Below are 17,769 nucleotides of genomic sequence, written 5' to 3'. Positions count from 1 at the left end.
CTAAACCTTACTAGATCATTACTCGGATATCCAATAGCAACATGCATATTTAATTGTACATGCATAGTTTGTAGCCTACATGTTTCTTTGAGTAAAAAATATCTCAATAATTATAACTAAGAGATATAAGAGGCATATAAACTGAACTAATGTCATAGTTGTGAAATGTATGCACACATGTAATACAACTCACTATATACATGTTGAAGAAGAAACTACACATTAATAGTTTTAAGACCTTCATAAGTAGGTCAATTGGAGTGGCACACAAAAGTACATATAGTGTAAATACATAATAGGAATGTAAAAGAAGCTCCTAGTGCTTCTTGATTAATAGCAGTAACACAATATTAAATACAATCTCAAGAGAAAATTCCCAAGTTCACTAAAATTTCAATGTGTAAATTTTTGCAACTCAATTATAAAACCTCAAACTTCAAAACCTTTGATGTGCATATCCATCCAGATAAAGATGAGGTTTTTTCAATATCTAAAAAATAGGAACCTTTTAAATCTCCAACAAACATAAGGTGCTTTCAGTTGAATTATTATAGATATGACAAATGTAATTCTTGTGCGAAGTGATAAGATAAAAATGAACTATGTGTTTCTACTATGTATGAACAAAGTATACATGCTTTATGAAATGAAAAAAAAATCAGATATGGTTGTGATAGATGCATTTGAATTAGAAATAGAACAATTAAAAGTAGCATAATGACTAACAAGAAGTATATACTAGATTCAGAGAATTACTGGTCTCAATTAATTATCAAAATTTCGGTAAACCTAAAGGTTTTGCATTAATACAGTTTATGGTGACCTAATAATCTTATCCCTGTAGTAAATAATACATGCATCAAGTAGGGTGTTGCATATAAAAGGTTCTAGGTGATGAAGAGACAGGATAACAAAAACCATGCAACAACTCGTTGTTAAATCAATAAGATGCTTCAACCATATTAATGGAAAAGTGGTACTTGTAATCGAGATTGTTGTGTACAAAGATAATTGGTTTCAATAAAATGATACGTTGCAATCTATTCAAATAAATTGATAATCATATAATCTGAAATGGATATTTTGTACCACTATTTTGTCTTAAGCAATATGGGAGAAGTCTACCTATTAGATTGCGTTCATAATGTTTTCTGGTTTTGAATATGACAACATAACAATTATTGCTTAAACACTTTATTTTAAGGAATTTAACAATTGATGAATTATATCATACCAGGGCATCATCTAGTGTTAAAGTGGGGTATCAACATGTTATTGACCTAGGTTCACACTCTGGTACATATAGTGCCTAAAACATTAGTGGGAGTCGATTTGAGAACCTTGTAACCTTAATGTATAATCATATATGGGAGGTGTATGTACTTGCATGCTCATTGCTCAATTGGTTTTGGGCATACACTCAATTTATTCATTCCCAACAAGGTGTTGGAAGAAGTGTAAAAAGAGCAACACGAAATGATATGACATGACTAGTCTATGTGTGGAGTAGTTCTGAGTAGCAAACAATGATTAATTCAAATAAATTTCCATTCATGAATGCTGATTAATTATCACTACAACATCTTCAATGTCATAAATTAAGTATTATTACACAGTAAAAATGCTTTCTTGGACAAAAAATATATGAATTTTAAGAAATGAACAGAGAATAAAACCTTTGTTCTTCATTCCATCCAACATGTTCTTTGAATATAATTCTACACACTTTTACCTAGGTCTCTTTGAGTAAGTGTCTTTTTTTTAATATGTGGCCAAAAAATGGTTACAACGATATTTTGTTTAGATCCACAACAGTAGGATATAGTCAACATAATAGGGAGAAAAATCGTGATGAAATAATATAATTCCAACACACATCAGGCAGTTCTAAAATTTCGGATAGTTGGAAGCTACATTTTTCCAATAGGATATTTATTAAAATATACCTCACCATCTATTCAACAAAAATAGATTTTCTATCAATTACATGGAAAATAATAAAAAAAATCATGATGCTTAGAATCAATTTTATTTCTACAAGAAAAACACTAGTACAAACATCAAACTTTTGTAGCCATGGTTAATAATAACTATGTAGAGTTACCTAGCCTCAAGCTTTCGGTCTTGTTTTCTAATGAAAAGGGATGAAGGTAGTTATAATTTTTTCAGGACTATTTGACTATTATAAATTAGTTCAATGAGATCATCAAATGTCACAATGTAACACCCATTTAATGTATGTAACACTTTGCTGACCAAAGCCACGAAATAATAAGTCTAAGGTATAAGAATGAAAGTAATACTTTATTATTAAATATATAATAAAGATAATTTAATAACTTGGAAAACGAGACAACAAGATATGAGATTCTTGTCGAATGAAATCCCATTGGTGAATGTGAATTGATAACTCTTTCATTATAAGACTTCTAGATCCAATTCTATATAAGCTTAATGGATTGGGAGATAAACATCCATTAAGTTACTTAGCTGGATAAGGATTATAAGTTTAAGAAAAACATAAAAGCCCTATGGGCGAGAAATACAAAAAAATTTGAGGAAAATCCTCGTTGGAGAGAAAGGTGAGCTCTTTTGGGGAAATCCTAGGAAAATGGATAAAAATATCCATAATAGAAGGGCACTGCTAAAGGAAACCATATCATGAAAGAGGTCATTAAATATCCATTCATGAGATCAATAAGAGGCAGTTGATTCATGGAAAGAACTCTTGGCTCAGGGGTGAACTGGAAGAAGTCAGTTCTAGGTTGGGTGGCGGTGCTCGATTTTCGAAGTGACATTCTTTTTGCTAGTCTGGTGTGATTCAATTTCATGAGATGTTCTGTATGTTGGCTCTTTACTCTTTATGTTGTCGAATCTTTAATAGTAAGAGATATAATTGAATAATTATTCATGTGACAACTACTAAAAGTAAATTTAATCGAAGTTAAATTTAGAAATGGGAGCATAGTATGTGATTATTAGGTTGGGTCAACGAAGTATGTGACAAATAGTATTAGAGTTCTATGTTCAAACATTGCAGCCTATGGACCAATCCACCTCTATAAGATATGACTGAGTTGTAGGTCCTAAACTAGGTACTAAATAAATAAGAGGTTACTAAAGGGGCTGATTATAAAATTGCTATAAGAAAAATGTTCCAATGAATTCTAAAGTACTTCCAAAGGCCTTAGAAGCCATAAAGGTTGAAGCAAAATCTTAAAGTGATTTATTTTGGAAGGACATTGAAATCAAAGGTAATCTTGAACTGAAGTTGCTTTAAAATGTGTGACTTGCTTTATATCTTTAAGGTTTGCAATGGTATAGCCTATGTGCTCAGGTTATATAAGACCCATGTTATCTTTGCTATGCATTATGCATCGTGATTTGAATTTCATCCACTGAGGGTCATTTTTGTTATGACACATATTATTCACTATGTTTTGTATTGCCTAAAACATATGTCATTAATGCCTTTGAATATGATAGTAGGACTATGATCATGATGTATAGCAATACTGGCTATTTTTGACAACATAAGAATGGGAGTGACAACTTACCCATAGAATATGAAGTTGTGATTTGTATGGAATGCATTAATGCTTGCTTTTGGAATCAAAGGAATGAAATCAAAATGCCTAATTTTATCATGTTGAATGCCCATGTTGATTATTTCCTATGGGATATAATGTATGCGTAGTAAATGTGAAGTGTTGATTTGGAACGTAGTAAATGAATCTATTTATTTGGACCTAAAAGTCCACATTGGTTCATGTAGTGTAGCCACTATATATATGGAGTTAAGAGACATATCTTAGTAACCATTGTAGCATTTGATGGAGTGAGTTTTATAAAAAGTAAATGATTATTGTGTGCATGGTTCACTAAAGAATAGTGAGGGTCGAAGTGTTATGAGAATTATATGTTGGGTTAAGACTGAAGGTTAATTGATATAATTTTTTTAAAAGATCAACATAAATTATATATGTAATGGTAATGGATGGTACTTGAATGCGGGTGCATAGAATAAAATATGAGGACAAATTTAACGACTTCTTTTACTCAGTGAAAGTTAATTTGAATCTTATATTTATCGGCTCATATCAATAAATGTAACGAACATTCAACTTTCGCCTGGTAGGTACCTTACCGAGAAAGGTTCAACTTATTTTCCATGACTGATTGACCTTCTCTATGACTTGAATATTATATTATGTTTTGAGTCGTTGACTATTTTCATATATACGGATGAGGGCTTGAAACATATCTCCACTTCTCACATTTTGAATGTTATAGTGGCATGTTTTCCACTCATTGTAGCTCGAACTCTCCATGAAAAGTATTTTGTTCTATTCATTATCATGGCTCATGATAAAATATGTTGTTTTCATTCTCCATGTGGCAACATTGTGCTCAAAGAAATTTCGATGTGGCTTGTCACACACACAGCCACACTCAAACAAACAAATTTTATAATAACTCGTGCATGATGTATAAGTTGAAACCGTTGCCTTCACAGTGTTCATTGACCATATACACAACGTACATTAAAAATGTGTATGTGTCAAGAATAAAAATAAATATGGCTAAACAATTGCTTTACAATAAAAATGTTATCTAAATTACATAGGCCGAAAATTTAAGGAATATATTATATATAGATATATATATATAAAATGTTAAGAGAGGAATCCCTAAAGTATTAAGCTGGTTGAAAATTATGTCTCTGGACTACATGCACTATCTTCTCTAATACCCAAGCTTATATGGGTTGTGTCTGAAAACAAAGAAGTAATCCTAATTTCTCTAGTTTATCAAGACCTTACTATTAAAGTGACTAATCCCCGCCCTTTCGTGGGGATGACATCCAAGAATAGCCTCATTGATACCGCAAGAGAATGGATGCATTATAGTCTTGTATTACACCCTGATTTTTTCTAATGAAAATTTTGAGTACTAACATTTCAACCTGCCACAAGAGTGTGTAGGAATTGACCCATTCCTCTATAGTGCTTGAAATGGGGGTGGTTTCAATCAACCCCGACCCGAATCATGGAGGTCATGACAAGCTAAAGAGAGAGACATCCACGACACTGATTAATTAATAGATACTTATGCCTTTTGCAGTTACTGCTTCTATATTTATTTTTTCAAAACCCCGTGCCATGAAGCTTGGTGGAAATGTGTGATTTAAAGCAAACAACACCTTTTCAATTTGATGGTTAGAGAAAAGCTCCTTGTCAACCGTTTTTTCCGTTTCAATACTAATTTTCCACTTGCTTTATTAACGGGTTTGGAGATGTACGAATTGTGCAATTGTACAAGATATGAGCTTATCCTTTGCTACACAATATTCTACTCTCAAAAAGAATTCAGTGGATAATGGCTATCATCATGGTCATGGTTATCCTTATTTTGGATAGTGTTTGTCCTTCATAGCCGATAGACAAATCACACTAAATTTATCTTATCCTTGTGATCGACACATACGTGTAAGGTTAAGAGTAGATCAAGACTAAAATTAACACCACATCTTGGCCTCCTGTAGCTATCACCATAGAGGCATGTGGGTGGGACATCATATGGAAACATCTACCAGGATTGCAGAGAGGAGCATAAAAAAAGATGGAATTATGGAGGAAAACCTTGATGACTTCCTTATCCTGACGCCCAGTGGTGGTAGCAAGCGATAATCATACGCAAGGATTATGACATCCCTCGCTTCAGTGTAGTAATTTGGAATCGAGCGTGATTACGGTTGTGTGTTGAAAGAAGGGCCAATATCTTCTACAATGAAATTATGGGCTTCATCCCCAAGGAATACTTTATCATTTTTCATCAAAGGATTAAGGGAATTCATGGTAAATTAATTGCTAACAAATAGTAGCTATCAAGAAGCGCTAGCATGGCATTATTTAAAGAATGAAATGCCTAGAAGAGTGACAAATTTGAGTGGTTCAATGGTGCGATGGTGGTTTGAATTTACGACAATAGTGGTTTGACCGTCATCTAATTGGTGGCAATGTTATAATTTACTGTGTTCTGTTTGTCAATGTTTTTATTAGTAATTGCGTACCTTATGATGGGTCTTTTAGCTTGAATCTATAGTTGGTGTAGCCTTAGAAAATGGAGGACAAAAATTTGAATCTAAACATGACCTATTTGATATATTTGAGCGTGACTTATATATACCCTCTTTGGTTTAAAATTTTTGTAGAATTTTACCACCAGAAGATTGGAAATGTTCCTTGTTGATTGCAGGGACATGTTGATTTGGTTAAAAGTTGTAGAGTATGCTTGCCAAGCGTTGACATTTTTCTAGTTGTTCAAAGATGTTTTCTTTGTCTCGCAATTAGAAATTTGATGGCAGCTAGGATTACAAGTCGGATTTGTGATGAAGCACATCCATGCAAACCTTCACTTAATGAGTGGAGGGAAATATTCTAGATGGCATCACTACGAAACAACTGACTCAGTGCTTTTAGCATCAGGGTAATAATTTCCACTTATGCTGACAATTAAAGAAGTTTATTCTTTATACACACTTCATAGTAATATTTTTAATTTATCTTGAATTTCTCAAGTCTATGCATTGTATTCATACACCATGGTGGATAGCTATAATAGCACTATGGGAGAAGAAACCCTGTAAGGTTAGATTTGAACAAATAATTTTGCAATATTCTTATATAACATAGAACTCCACAGTATTGTGATGGAGTAGAGAGTAATGCAAAGAAGATAAAACAATTACCATGTTGATTACGTTCAATAGGTAGAAGTGGTCATCCATAAAGTGGTTACAATTTTGTTGTGCCTACCTATTAAGTGTTGGTAATTATGTGCAAATTAATTTTTTATTTCATTTTATGTTGTGGAAATTTTTTCCAAACCTAAGTTCTTGTCAAATGCTCTTGAGATGGCACAAAGTCGCTATACCATGATTTAAAATTCGTTTAAGAAACTTACACATGATATACCGAGATTTAGATGCTCATAGTCGAGCTTGATGAATGAACACATTTGAAATAATTGTAAGTTATGATTGTGGAGAGTCTCAATAATTAAATTTAGTGGTGTCGTCATCATGGCTTATGAATATGAAAGAAAGTATTGAAATAAGTATTGGACGATAAGGAAAGTTTGAATCTTATGGTAACTACATGCCTATAGGTCTCCTATTACATACTATCATCATATTACTTTTCTCATAGTAAAATTAAATTACGGATTGCAAGATTTCTATGCATAATATAATCAAATACATAGCTTAATAGATGAAGTTATACTTATAAGAGATCTTCAGGGAAGAGGCACTGAACCCTTATGAGGTAACAAGCAAACAAAAATAGATAACATAATAAGGGATCTTTCCATAGATCATGCGAACATGAAAAAGGATAGATGGAATCTATATACATCTCAGGAAAGAAATTCATGAGATTCTATCAACATAGCTGAAATTGATGGGTAATTGATTGATTTCCATCCTAGAACAGATTCTTAAGGTTTTCTTTAATAGTATATATTCATCAAGTTCCCATGAAACATCTTTAAGTTCATGAAATACAAGTCCATGTGTGTGGTATGAGATTATGGCTTCTTCTTTTTTTTTAAATTGTCTTTCAATTTGATATTTTTTAAATTGATGCATCTACTTCTAATGATGTAGTCCATTTTTTGATGTTATTTTGGCCACTAGTTGAACTGTTAACTCACCCTTATGGTGAGACGCTTCATATATACGCTACTAAAAGGAACTAAACCTTACAAGGTCATTACTCAGACATTCAGTAGCAACATGCATATTTAATTGGACATGCATATTTTGGAACCTACATGTTTCTTTGAGTAAATCAATATCTCAATAATTATAACTAATATATGTAAGAGGCATCTAAACTGAACTAAGGTCAGAGTTGTGAAGTGTATGCACATATGTAATACAACTCATTGTATACATGTTGAAAAATACATTGCACATTAATAATTTTATGACCTTGATAAGTAGTTCAATGGGAGTGGAACCCAAATCTACATCTGCTATAAATACATAATAGGAATGTAAAATAAACTCCTAGTGTTTCTTGATTAATAGCAGTAAGACAATATTAAATACAAGCTCAAGAGCACATTCCCAAGTTCACTCAAATTTCAATGTGTAAATTTTTGTAACTCAAGTATGTAACCTCAAAATTCACAACCTTGATGTGCATATCCATCGAGATAAATATGGGCATTTGTCAATATCTCACAAATAGGAACCTTTTAAATATGCAGCAAAAAGAAGATGCTTCAAATAGAATTATTGTAGATCTTAGAAATGTACTTATTGTGGGAAGTTGAATACTTGACATAACATTATTCAGTTAGGCTCTGGCTAAAAAAGTTGAACAGGTCCATGAATTCCTCATTCTCCAATTGAAAAATGAAGGATGATTTGATTAGACTTGACTAAAGATAGTGTGAACAAATAAAGGAAATTTTGTCATTGATTTGATGTTACGATAATAATTCTAACATGGGTTAAAAATAAATGGAACATTTATAGGTCGTGCATAGGATTCTATGCACATTAAGTATCGTGTAGACATTGTAATGGTATTACTGTGTACATGTGGTACATATGGTACTACTATGGATGCATGTATTGCATGACATTGGATGATGTGTATAGTTGTATGTGTCTGTTGTATACATAATTTAGAAGAAGGAATTGGGTTATTTCCTAGTGTGGTAAGCATTTCGTAGTGTGTACAAAAGAAAGAAAAAGGTGGAAGCTAAGGATTGATTAATGGATAAGTACCCGTATTATGTTTCAGTTTAGTATGCATGGTATTTATGATTTTGGCATGTGATGATTACATGTGATCTATGACTGATTGTTACATATGATTTATGGTTTTCATGGTTATGTTTTGAGATATGATGATGTCATATTATTATACATGTTGATTGGTCAAATGTGCTAGTTTGACTTCTTGCGACTAATATAAGGAGACTGCAAGAAGAAAGTGTTCAGAAACAACACAAATGCATTGGAAGAACATGCATTTATTCTTATTAAAATACAATGAAAATTTGGAATCACAGTTAAATTGTGGGCAACATTAACTATTCACTCAAATAGTAGTGTGGTTATATCAAGTTATGACATTAATTGTGGTAAACAAAATCGAGTTTTTTTTATGGCATCTAAAGCCTCTCACATAATTGATTGAAAAAATGTTATAGGTAGTATTTGAAGCAAAATTGTGGTAGAGCTCCTTTGTAACCTATATATCAGAAGATCTGCCTTAGATGGCAAGGCCACGGAAACCTGAAAATTCAAAAACAACTACCTGTGAACGAGGAAATAAATTGTAAGATGCAATAATACACCGAGGACGGTGTAAATTTAAGGGGGAGAGTATGTAGCACCCTCCATTGTATGCAACAGTTTGTTGACCAGAGCTAAGAAAATTTAGGTCTCATGTATAACAATTAAAGTAAATACTTTATTATTAAATAAATAATAAAAATAATTTAATCACATTGAGAATGAGACACCAAGATATGAGATTCTTGCCAAATGAAATCTCATTGTTGAATGGGAATGGATAACTCTTTCATGATAATGCTTCTAGATCCAATTCTAGAAAAGTTTAATGTATTGGGACATAAACACCCATTAAGTTACTTAGTTCGAGAAAGATGTTAAGCTTAAGAAAAACATAAAACTCTTGGGGGAAAGAAAGGCAATCTTTTATGAGGAAAATCCTCACGGGAGAGAAAGGCAAGCTTTTCTAGGAAAAACCTAGGAAAATAGATAAAAATATCCATAAAATTGGGACGTTGCTAAAGGAAACCATATCATGAAAGAGGGAATTAAATATCCATTGATGAGATCAACAAGAGACAGTCGATCCATGGCAAGAACTCTTAGCTTAGGGGTGAACTGGAGGAATTCAGTTCTAGGTTAGGTGGTGGAGCTCGATTTTTCCAGTGAGATTCATTGTGCTACTATGATCTTATTCATTTTCATGATATGTTATGTATTTTGGCTCCTTACTCTTTATGTTGTAGAATCTTTAATATTATGGGTATAATTGCATGTGTTATCATTTTTTCCCTTGGAAAAAGTCATTATTTCTATTAATATATAAGAAATTACATTTTGTAGATACTAGAGCATATGCATATGGAGGCAAGTTGCCTATCGAGTTCAAAAAAGAACAAAAATAAAGTTCAAAATACGTAATCGCCATGCAGGGAGTCATGATAACAGATCATCTATTTCTTGTGCTTGTTCTCTCTGTAGAGAAACTGTAATAAAAATTTGATTCTGTCTCTTCTCAGAGAGAGAATGTAAATATCAAAATTTGTACCACATGTCTTATATAGTTGATCAAGTGCAGTATATATAAATAGGATAATATTTACAAGAGTTATGCCAAAAATAAATGGCTTATAGCCCATTGTCTCGGAGCTCCATAAAAGGTCTGTGATAATGTTGGTCGAAATTCCCATCAATCTCTTCCTATATCAACTAGTCATCACTTTGTCTAAGCGCTGCCTCTTTGGAAAGGAAATTTGCTGCCGAGTTTCACTCCTTGAAAATGTGACGACAGGTAAATGAGTCAAAAGTAGAAATCAATCTGTGAGCCTATTCCAATATATGCCTCAATGAATATGCATCGTAGTGAGATTCTCTATTTAACCAATTGCAAACAATTTTGGAATCCCCAAAGAGTTATAGGTGTCTGCAATGCTTTTCTAATGCAAAATGAATGAGGTGTTTTGTAGTAGCATAATTGTTAGTTCCCCTCCCTAATCTCATTTGTATTTTGATACAATGAGTTTCATGTAGAAATAGTATGGCTCCTCCACCACAACCCGCCTCCTAAGCGGAACCATCAAAGTATGCCCATGGTATAGACTTGTTAATGATTTCAGGCTTGATAATTCAGGGAGGGGTATTGGATACCTCCTCAGGTTGGAGATCAAAGTTTGCAATAGTTCTGATCATGATAGTAGGCTAATGAGGTATCTTGAAGTTAAAAATAGATTGATTTCTTGCAATCCACAGTGACCAGCATATAAGAAGAGGCGTATTTCTGGCTTTGCCATTGTGGTTTTCACACCATATACTCCAGGCTTCCATGAGGTTCCTGCCTTGCAAATTTTTTAAGCATGGATAGTGAGCTATGATGGAGTTCCAATGTTCTTTGATGATGGGGTGGTTTAGGAAGAGATGTTCTGTACCTCCTCATCATTATGGCAGAGTTGACACTAGAAAGGACCATGGAAAGATCTTTTCATCAAATTGAGACCTGTAAGAATCTTTTCAAACAATATATTCTACATAAGTAGTCGGGCTTGTGGAGCTGCTTTGAGCTTCTAGAGTGTTTTCCATGTAGGGTTGATATCTGGGGGGTTGTAAGGTTCCATCAACCTTAGATATCCATTCTTGGGAGAGTAGGTGCCGTGCTTTGCAAATGCCCAAACAATCTCGGCTGGCCCTTCAGTTAACTGAATATGAGCTTGGGTAAGGGCTTCCATGTAGTCAAACCAATATTGATGCCATTGTATAGGAATGTACAATTCTTGTGCAGTTTTCCAGACCTGCTGAAATATGGTAGAGTTGTTAGTGTCTCCAATATGTCTGATATGAGTGATCCCCCTGTTATGTAAGTACTGTAACAACTCTACTGGCAATCTGTGCGCATTGCCACATCCAATCCATGGGTCTGTGCCTATACGGATTGCATTGCCTTCCCTGATCCTCCATGTTATACCTTCCCAGATGAGAGGAATAGCGTTGATGACCACCTTCCAGATGTTGGATATGCTGTTGTTTACCCTGTGTTGTTGTCTGAACCAGTCCGTCAAATCCACAGGCCAGATGTATTTTTCATGTGCCACCTGAGTCCAGAGACAATTTGTAGCAATAAGTTGCCAGCCGAGCTTTGCCGCTAGAGCTTTGGAGAATAATCTAGTCTTTTAATTCCCCAGCAGCCCCATTTCTTGGGCTTGGAAATCGTGTCCCATTTAACCCATGCAAATAATCTGCCCGGTTGATTACCTTTCCATAGAAATTTGCAGCATAAGCTTTGAAGTCTGTTCAATATACCTCTTGGGATCCAAGCAAGAGTTATCCAAAATACAGGTGTAGCTTCTATCACAACCTTTATGAGAACTGGTCTTCCCGCACGAGAGAGATATTTGTGATACGAAACATGTAGGCACTTCTCCACTTTAGCAATGAGCCAGGTCTAGTCAGCAATCTTATATCGATATGGTTTGAGCCTGAAACCCAGATACTTCAGTCCGTCCTCCAACTTCGGTGATGTAAGAGGAAGTGTTGTGTAGTAAACATATATTAGGTGATTGTTAGGTTGGGTCAAGGAGGTATGTCACAGAGAGACACACAATGATACCTATTATTGAAGATATCTTACAACGAAAACATGGTTCTCTTCATGTTTCTTATTGTCACATCTAGAACGAAAGGAACACTATTGTAGACACTCTCTCTAAAGTGGTGCTTAGCAAAATCTAGGTCCTTAGAAGGTCATGGAGCATTTATATGATACTTTATATGAGTGGTATCATAGGCCTTTCATATAAGTCATGCAACTAGATATCATACATGAATGAAGATAACATATTCAAATTTGTTTATGTTTTTTTCTCCGAGATATAATTGTTGGATGATTGGTAGCTTATGGTATTTTGTGCTATGTATTTAGGCTTAGGATATGTATTGATTGATTTGATAGGACATGATGGGGATTTTAAAAGGCTTGATATTTTTCTCCTTTCCGTGGATGGTTGTACTACAAAACAACCCATTTTTTAATGCAAAATAATAAATCCACTTCAAACATAATAAAAAAAATGTAGTTTAAGTTTACAATTCTCCAATAAAAATAGTATTTATATTTTGATAGATTCATAATTAAATAGTTTAGTTATTCTAGACATATTTGATAAATTTAATGTATGTAATTATTTTTAAGCTAGATGATTTCTAATAATTAAATTATAAAAATCAAGGTTTTAAAAAATAATAATTAGGAATTATATTTGGAAAATTAATATTGTGATGTAATTATTTAAAAAAATTCCTATATACTTAGCTCATGTTTTTTCAATATTAAAGTGTAGAAAAAATAATATATTTACTTTTACAATATTAGTAAAATATTAGTATTTTAATGTCATTAATAGTAGTTATATTTTTGCTTTTCATGCTTATTACGGATTGATGATTATTGATAGTTATATCATTCCACCAATTTGTTTATTTATTTTCAATCATAAATTAAGAAATAATAAATTAAAATATGAATCAGTGCTAAATTGTGAAGTGTGAGAAACATAGTGTTTTGAATTATAAAATGATCACATATGTGAAACACATTAATTTTTTCAATATTTTGAAATGAGTGTGAGAAACTTATAGTTTTTTGAATTATAAAATAGTTATGAGAATATATATATATATATATATATATATATATATATATATATATATATATATATATATATATATATATATGAGTGAGAAACACATAATTTTTGAATTATAAAATGGTCCAGCATGAAAAATACATAAATTTTTTAAATATTTTAAAATGAGTATCAGAAACTCATAATGTTTTGAAAGAAATAAATGTAAATGGAATGAATCATTCATCTTTGACATTACAGATGTTATCTTACCTACACAACACAACACAACACAACACAACTTAACTTTAAAGTTATAAAAGAGGGACGTCCTCCCAGGATTGGTGAGTATCGCATCGCAATAATAACATTTGGCATCTGAAATTATTGCGAGGTGAGGTAGCCATGAGGATGAGCTCAGTTAGCTTTGGTTTACCTCTCATATTACTACTCGCAGTGGTGGAAGCGCAGACGGGTGTCTCTCATAGCTGTAACAGCGCGTCATACCCACTCAACAGTCCTCTACAGGCTTCTCTGACAGCCACAGTCAAGGATCTGGAAGAAAACACGTATTCGAAGGGTATTCAACGGGGAACGGATATTGACTACAAGGACAAGGTTGTAAATACAAACCAGTTTCCCGCTGCCTTCGGGCAAGGAGTCTGCGTTGCCTCGAGAGGTGCGCCCGCGTGCACGGCCTGCCTTACCAACCTCGCCAATTGCATCTCCAACGCTTGCGGCCCTACCGTCGGTGCTTGGGGTCAAAATACTGGTCTATTGATCTGTGATCTGTGTGTGAGCGGTGTCCTTTGGTGTTCTGTGTGAGCAACTTACCCTGTAAATTGCTACAGAGTCTAAACATGACTTATTTGAGATATTTGAGTCTGAATTATATATACCCTCTTTGGTTTAATTTTTTTTTAGAATTTTACCACTAGAATATATAAATGTTACATGTTGATTACAGGAGCATGTTGATTTGTCTTAAAGCGATGGAGTATGCTCGCCAAGAGTTGACATTTTTTCAGTTGTTCAAAGATGTTTTATTTGTCTTGCAATTGGAAATTTGATGGCATTTGAGATTGTAGGCTGACTTCGTGGTGAATCACCTCTATGCGAGCATTCACTTAATGATTGGAGGGAATTGTTCTAGATGGCATCACTACCAAAAAAATGACTTGGTTCTTTTAGCATCATGGTAATAATTTTCTTCCCCGATGTTGCAGGTACAATTGTGAGAGATACGATTGTTCATTGCGTGTTTTTTTCAGAAGCCACCTATGCTCACAATTTAATAAGTTTATTCTTTATACACGCTTCATAGTAATTTTTTTACTTTATATTGAATTTATCAAGTTTATGTATTGTATTCATACACCATGGTGGATAACTATAATAGCATTGTGGGAGAAGAAACCTTGTAAGGATATATTTGAACAAATAATATTGCAATATTGTTATACAACATAGAACCTTCCAATCTTGTGATGGAGTAGAGAGTAAACCAAAGAAGTGAAAAAAATTAACTTGTTGAATATTTTCAAGAGGTAGAAGTGGTCAACCATAAAGTGGTTACTGTTTTATTGTGCCTAACTATCAACGGTTTGGAATTATGTGAACATTAATTTTTTATTTCAATATATGTTCTACAATCTTTTTCCAAACTTAACTTCTTGTCAAATTCTCTTGTAATGGCACAAAGTCTCTATACCATGATTTAAAATTGGTTTAAGATACTTACACATGATAGACCTAGCTTTAGATTCTCAGAGTCAAGCTTCATGAATGAACGCATTTGAAATAATCGTAAGGTATGATTATGGAGAGTCTCGATGATGATATTTAGTGGTGTGGTCGTCATGGCTTATGAATATGAAAGAAAGTGTTGAAAGGAGTAATGGTGGATAAGGAAAGTTTGAATCCTATGGGTAGCTGCATGTTGATATGTTTTCTCTTACATATTGTCATCATATTACTTTGCTCATATTAAAATTAAATTATGGGTTCACTGATTGCGAAGTGTAGAATAATTGAGGACATAGCTTAATAGAATGAAGTTATACGTATAAGAGATCTTAAGGGAAGAAGCATTGAACTATTATGAGGTAACGGGAAAAAAAAAGATAAAATAATAAATTCTCTTTCCATAGATCATGGTGAACAGGAAGAAAGATAGATGGAATCTATATACATCTTAGGAAAGAAGTTCACGATATTTTATCAACGTAGCCAAAATTGATGGGTAATTAATTGATTTCCATCCTAGAACATATTCTGAAGGTTTACATTAATTGTATCTATTCATGAAGCTCCCATGAAGTATCGTTACGTTCATGAAAGACAAGTCCCTGTGTGTGCAATGAGATTATGGATTTTTTTGTAAATTATCTTTCGATTTAATATTTTTTGCTAATTGGTGCATCTACATGTAATGATGAAATTCATTTTTTGATGTGGTTTTGACCAGAGGTTGATCTATTAACTCACCCTTATGGGGAAAACGCTTTAAATATACGCTACTAAAAGGAACTAAACCTTACCAGGTCATTACTCATATATTTAGTAACAACATGCGTATTTAGTTGAACATGCATAGTTCGGAATGTACACGTTCCTTTGAGTAAAGAAATATCTCAATAATTATAACTAAGAGATGTAAGAGGCATTTAAATTGAAATAAGGTCAGAGCAGTGAGGTTTATGTACACATGTAATACAACTCATTATATACATGTTGAAGAGGACATTATACATTAATAATTTTATGACATTCATAAGTAGGTCAATGGAAATGGCACCCAAAACTAAATCTGGTGTAAATACATAATAGGAATGTCAAAGAGGCTCTAGTGGTTCTTCATTAATAGAAGTAAGACAATATTATCAAGAGCACATTCCCAAGTTCACTCAAATTTCAATGTGTAAATTTTTGCAACTCAAGTATGCAACCTCAAACTTCACAACCTTGATGTGCATATCCATCTAGATAGATATGTGGTTCTGTCAATATCTGACAAATAGGAACCTTTCAAATCTACAAGAAAAAGATGATGCTTCCAGTAGAATGAGTGTAGATCTTACAAATGTAATTCTTGTGGGCAATTATAAGATAAAAATGAACCATGTGCTTCCACTATAATAAACAGAGTATCCATGCTTTATGAAATGACAAACCTATTAGATATGGTGGTCTTGGATGCACTTGAAGTAGAAATAGGGAAATTATGTAACACCCCTCCATTGTATGTAAAACATTTCTAACCTAAGCTATGAAAAGTTAGGTCTGATGTGCAAGAAACAAAAGAAAATAATTTATCGTGAAATAAATAAAATAATCTCTTGGGAAACTGAGACACCAAGAGATTAGATTCTTTCCAAATCCCATTGGTGAATGGGATGAAATAATTATTTCATGATAAGACTTCTAGATCCAAATCCAGATAAACTTAGTGGATTTGGAGATAAATATCCATTAAGCTACATGGGTGCAGAAAGATGCTAAGTTAAGAAAAAGCATAAAATATTTGCAGGAAATAAATGAAAGGTTTTATAAGGAAACACCTCGAGGGAGATAAAGGCAAGCCTTTCTGGGAAAAGCCAATGCAAATGGATAAAAAATATCCATAAAAGCGGGACACCGCTAATGGAAACAATATCATGAAAGAGGGTATTAAATACCTGTTGAACATATCAAAAGAGGAAGTTGATCCATGGCAAGAACCTCTGCTCGGGGGTGAACTAAAAGAGGACAGTTCTAGGTTGGGTCGTGGTGCTCAATTTTCCAAGTGACTATCTACAAATAAGCAAGTTCACTTCAATTTCTTGGGATGTATTGCATGTGGTCCCTTTACTCTCTTTGTTTTCACATATTTAAACTTATGAGTATAATTACATGATGCTATATTATTTATCATTACTCTTAGTGTTGTGGAATTTGTGAGTGTATGATGCATGAATAATCCTTGTGGTGAGATGATCGAATAATGGTGATTAATTATACAGGAGACAACTATGTTTAAAGAGTAATTATGTTTTAAGATGTGAAATGGTATAGTTTATGGTTCAGGTTGTTTATGCTATGAATTATGCATCATGAGGTGAATTTCATCTGCATAGCCATCATGTACCCATTTATTCCTATTACGTAAAATATTTATGAGTAATACTTCGACTATGCCAGGTAGGACTACGATCATGATTCATGGCCATGCTAGCTACAACAATATTATGGATAATATTCTATTAATGCTTGTGTTGTGTCATTAAAGAATCTTATTGGTTGCATGCCATAATTGATTCTTTTCTCCAAGTTGAAATTTATGTTTAAGGGTTGATTTGA

At 33.2% G+C, this 17,769-nt stretch overlaps 1 protein-coding gene across 1 annotated transcript; it reads left to right on the top strand.

Annotated features, from left to right (window-relative positions):
• Window positions 1-13,836: 13,836 nt before the first annotated feature.
• On the top strand, window positions 13,837-14,256 carry LOC149265439 (antifungal protein ginkbilobin-like protein). The gene has a single exon (XM_089403863.1). The coding sequence runs from the start codon at window positions 13,837-13,839 to the stop codon at window positions 14,254-14,256; it is 420 nt and encodes a 139-aa protein (XP_089259989.1).
• The last annotated feature ends 3,513 nt before the right edge of the window (window positions 14,257-17,769 follow it).

This window comes from Pinus tabuliformis, chromosome 6 (genome assembly GCF_031772625.1).
Source record: "Pinus tabuliformis cultivar Carrire ecotype Pingquan chromosome 6, CPIR1, whole genome shotgun sequence".
Taxonomy (NCBI): Eukaryota; Viridiplantae; Streptophyta; class Pinopsida; order Pinales; family Pinaceae; genus Pinus; species Pinus tabuliformis.
This window is presented reverse-complemented; position numbering and strand designations above follow the sequence as displayed.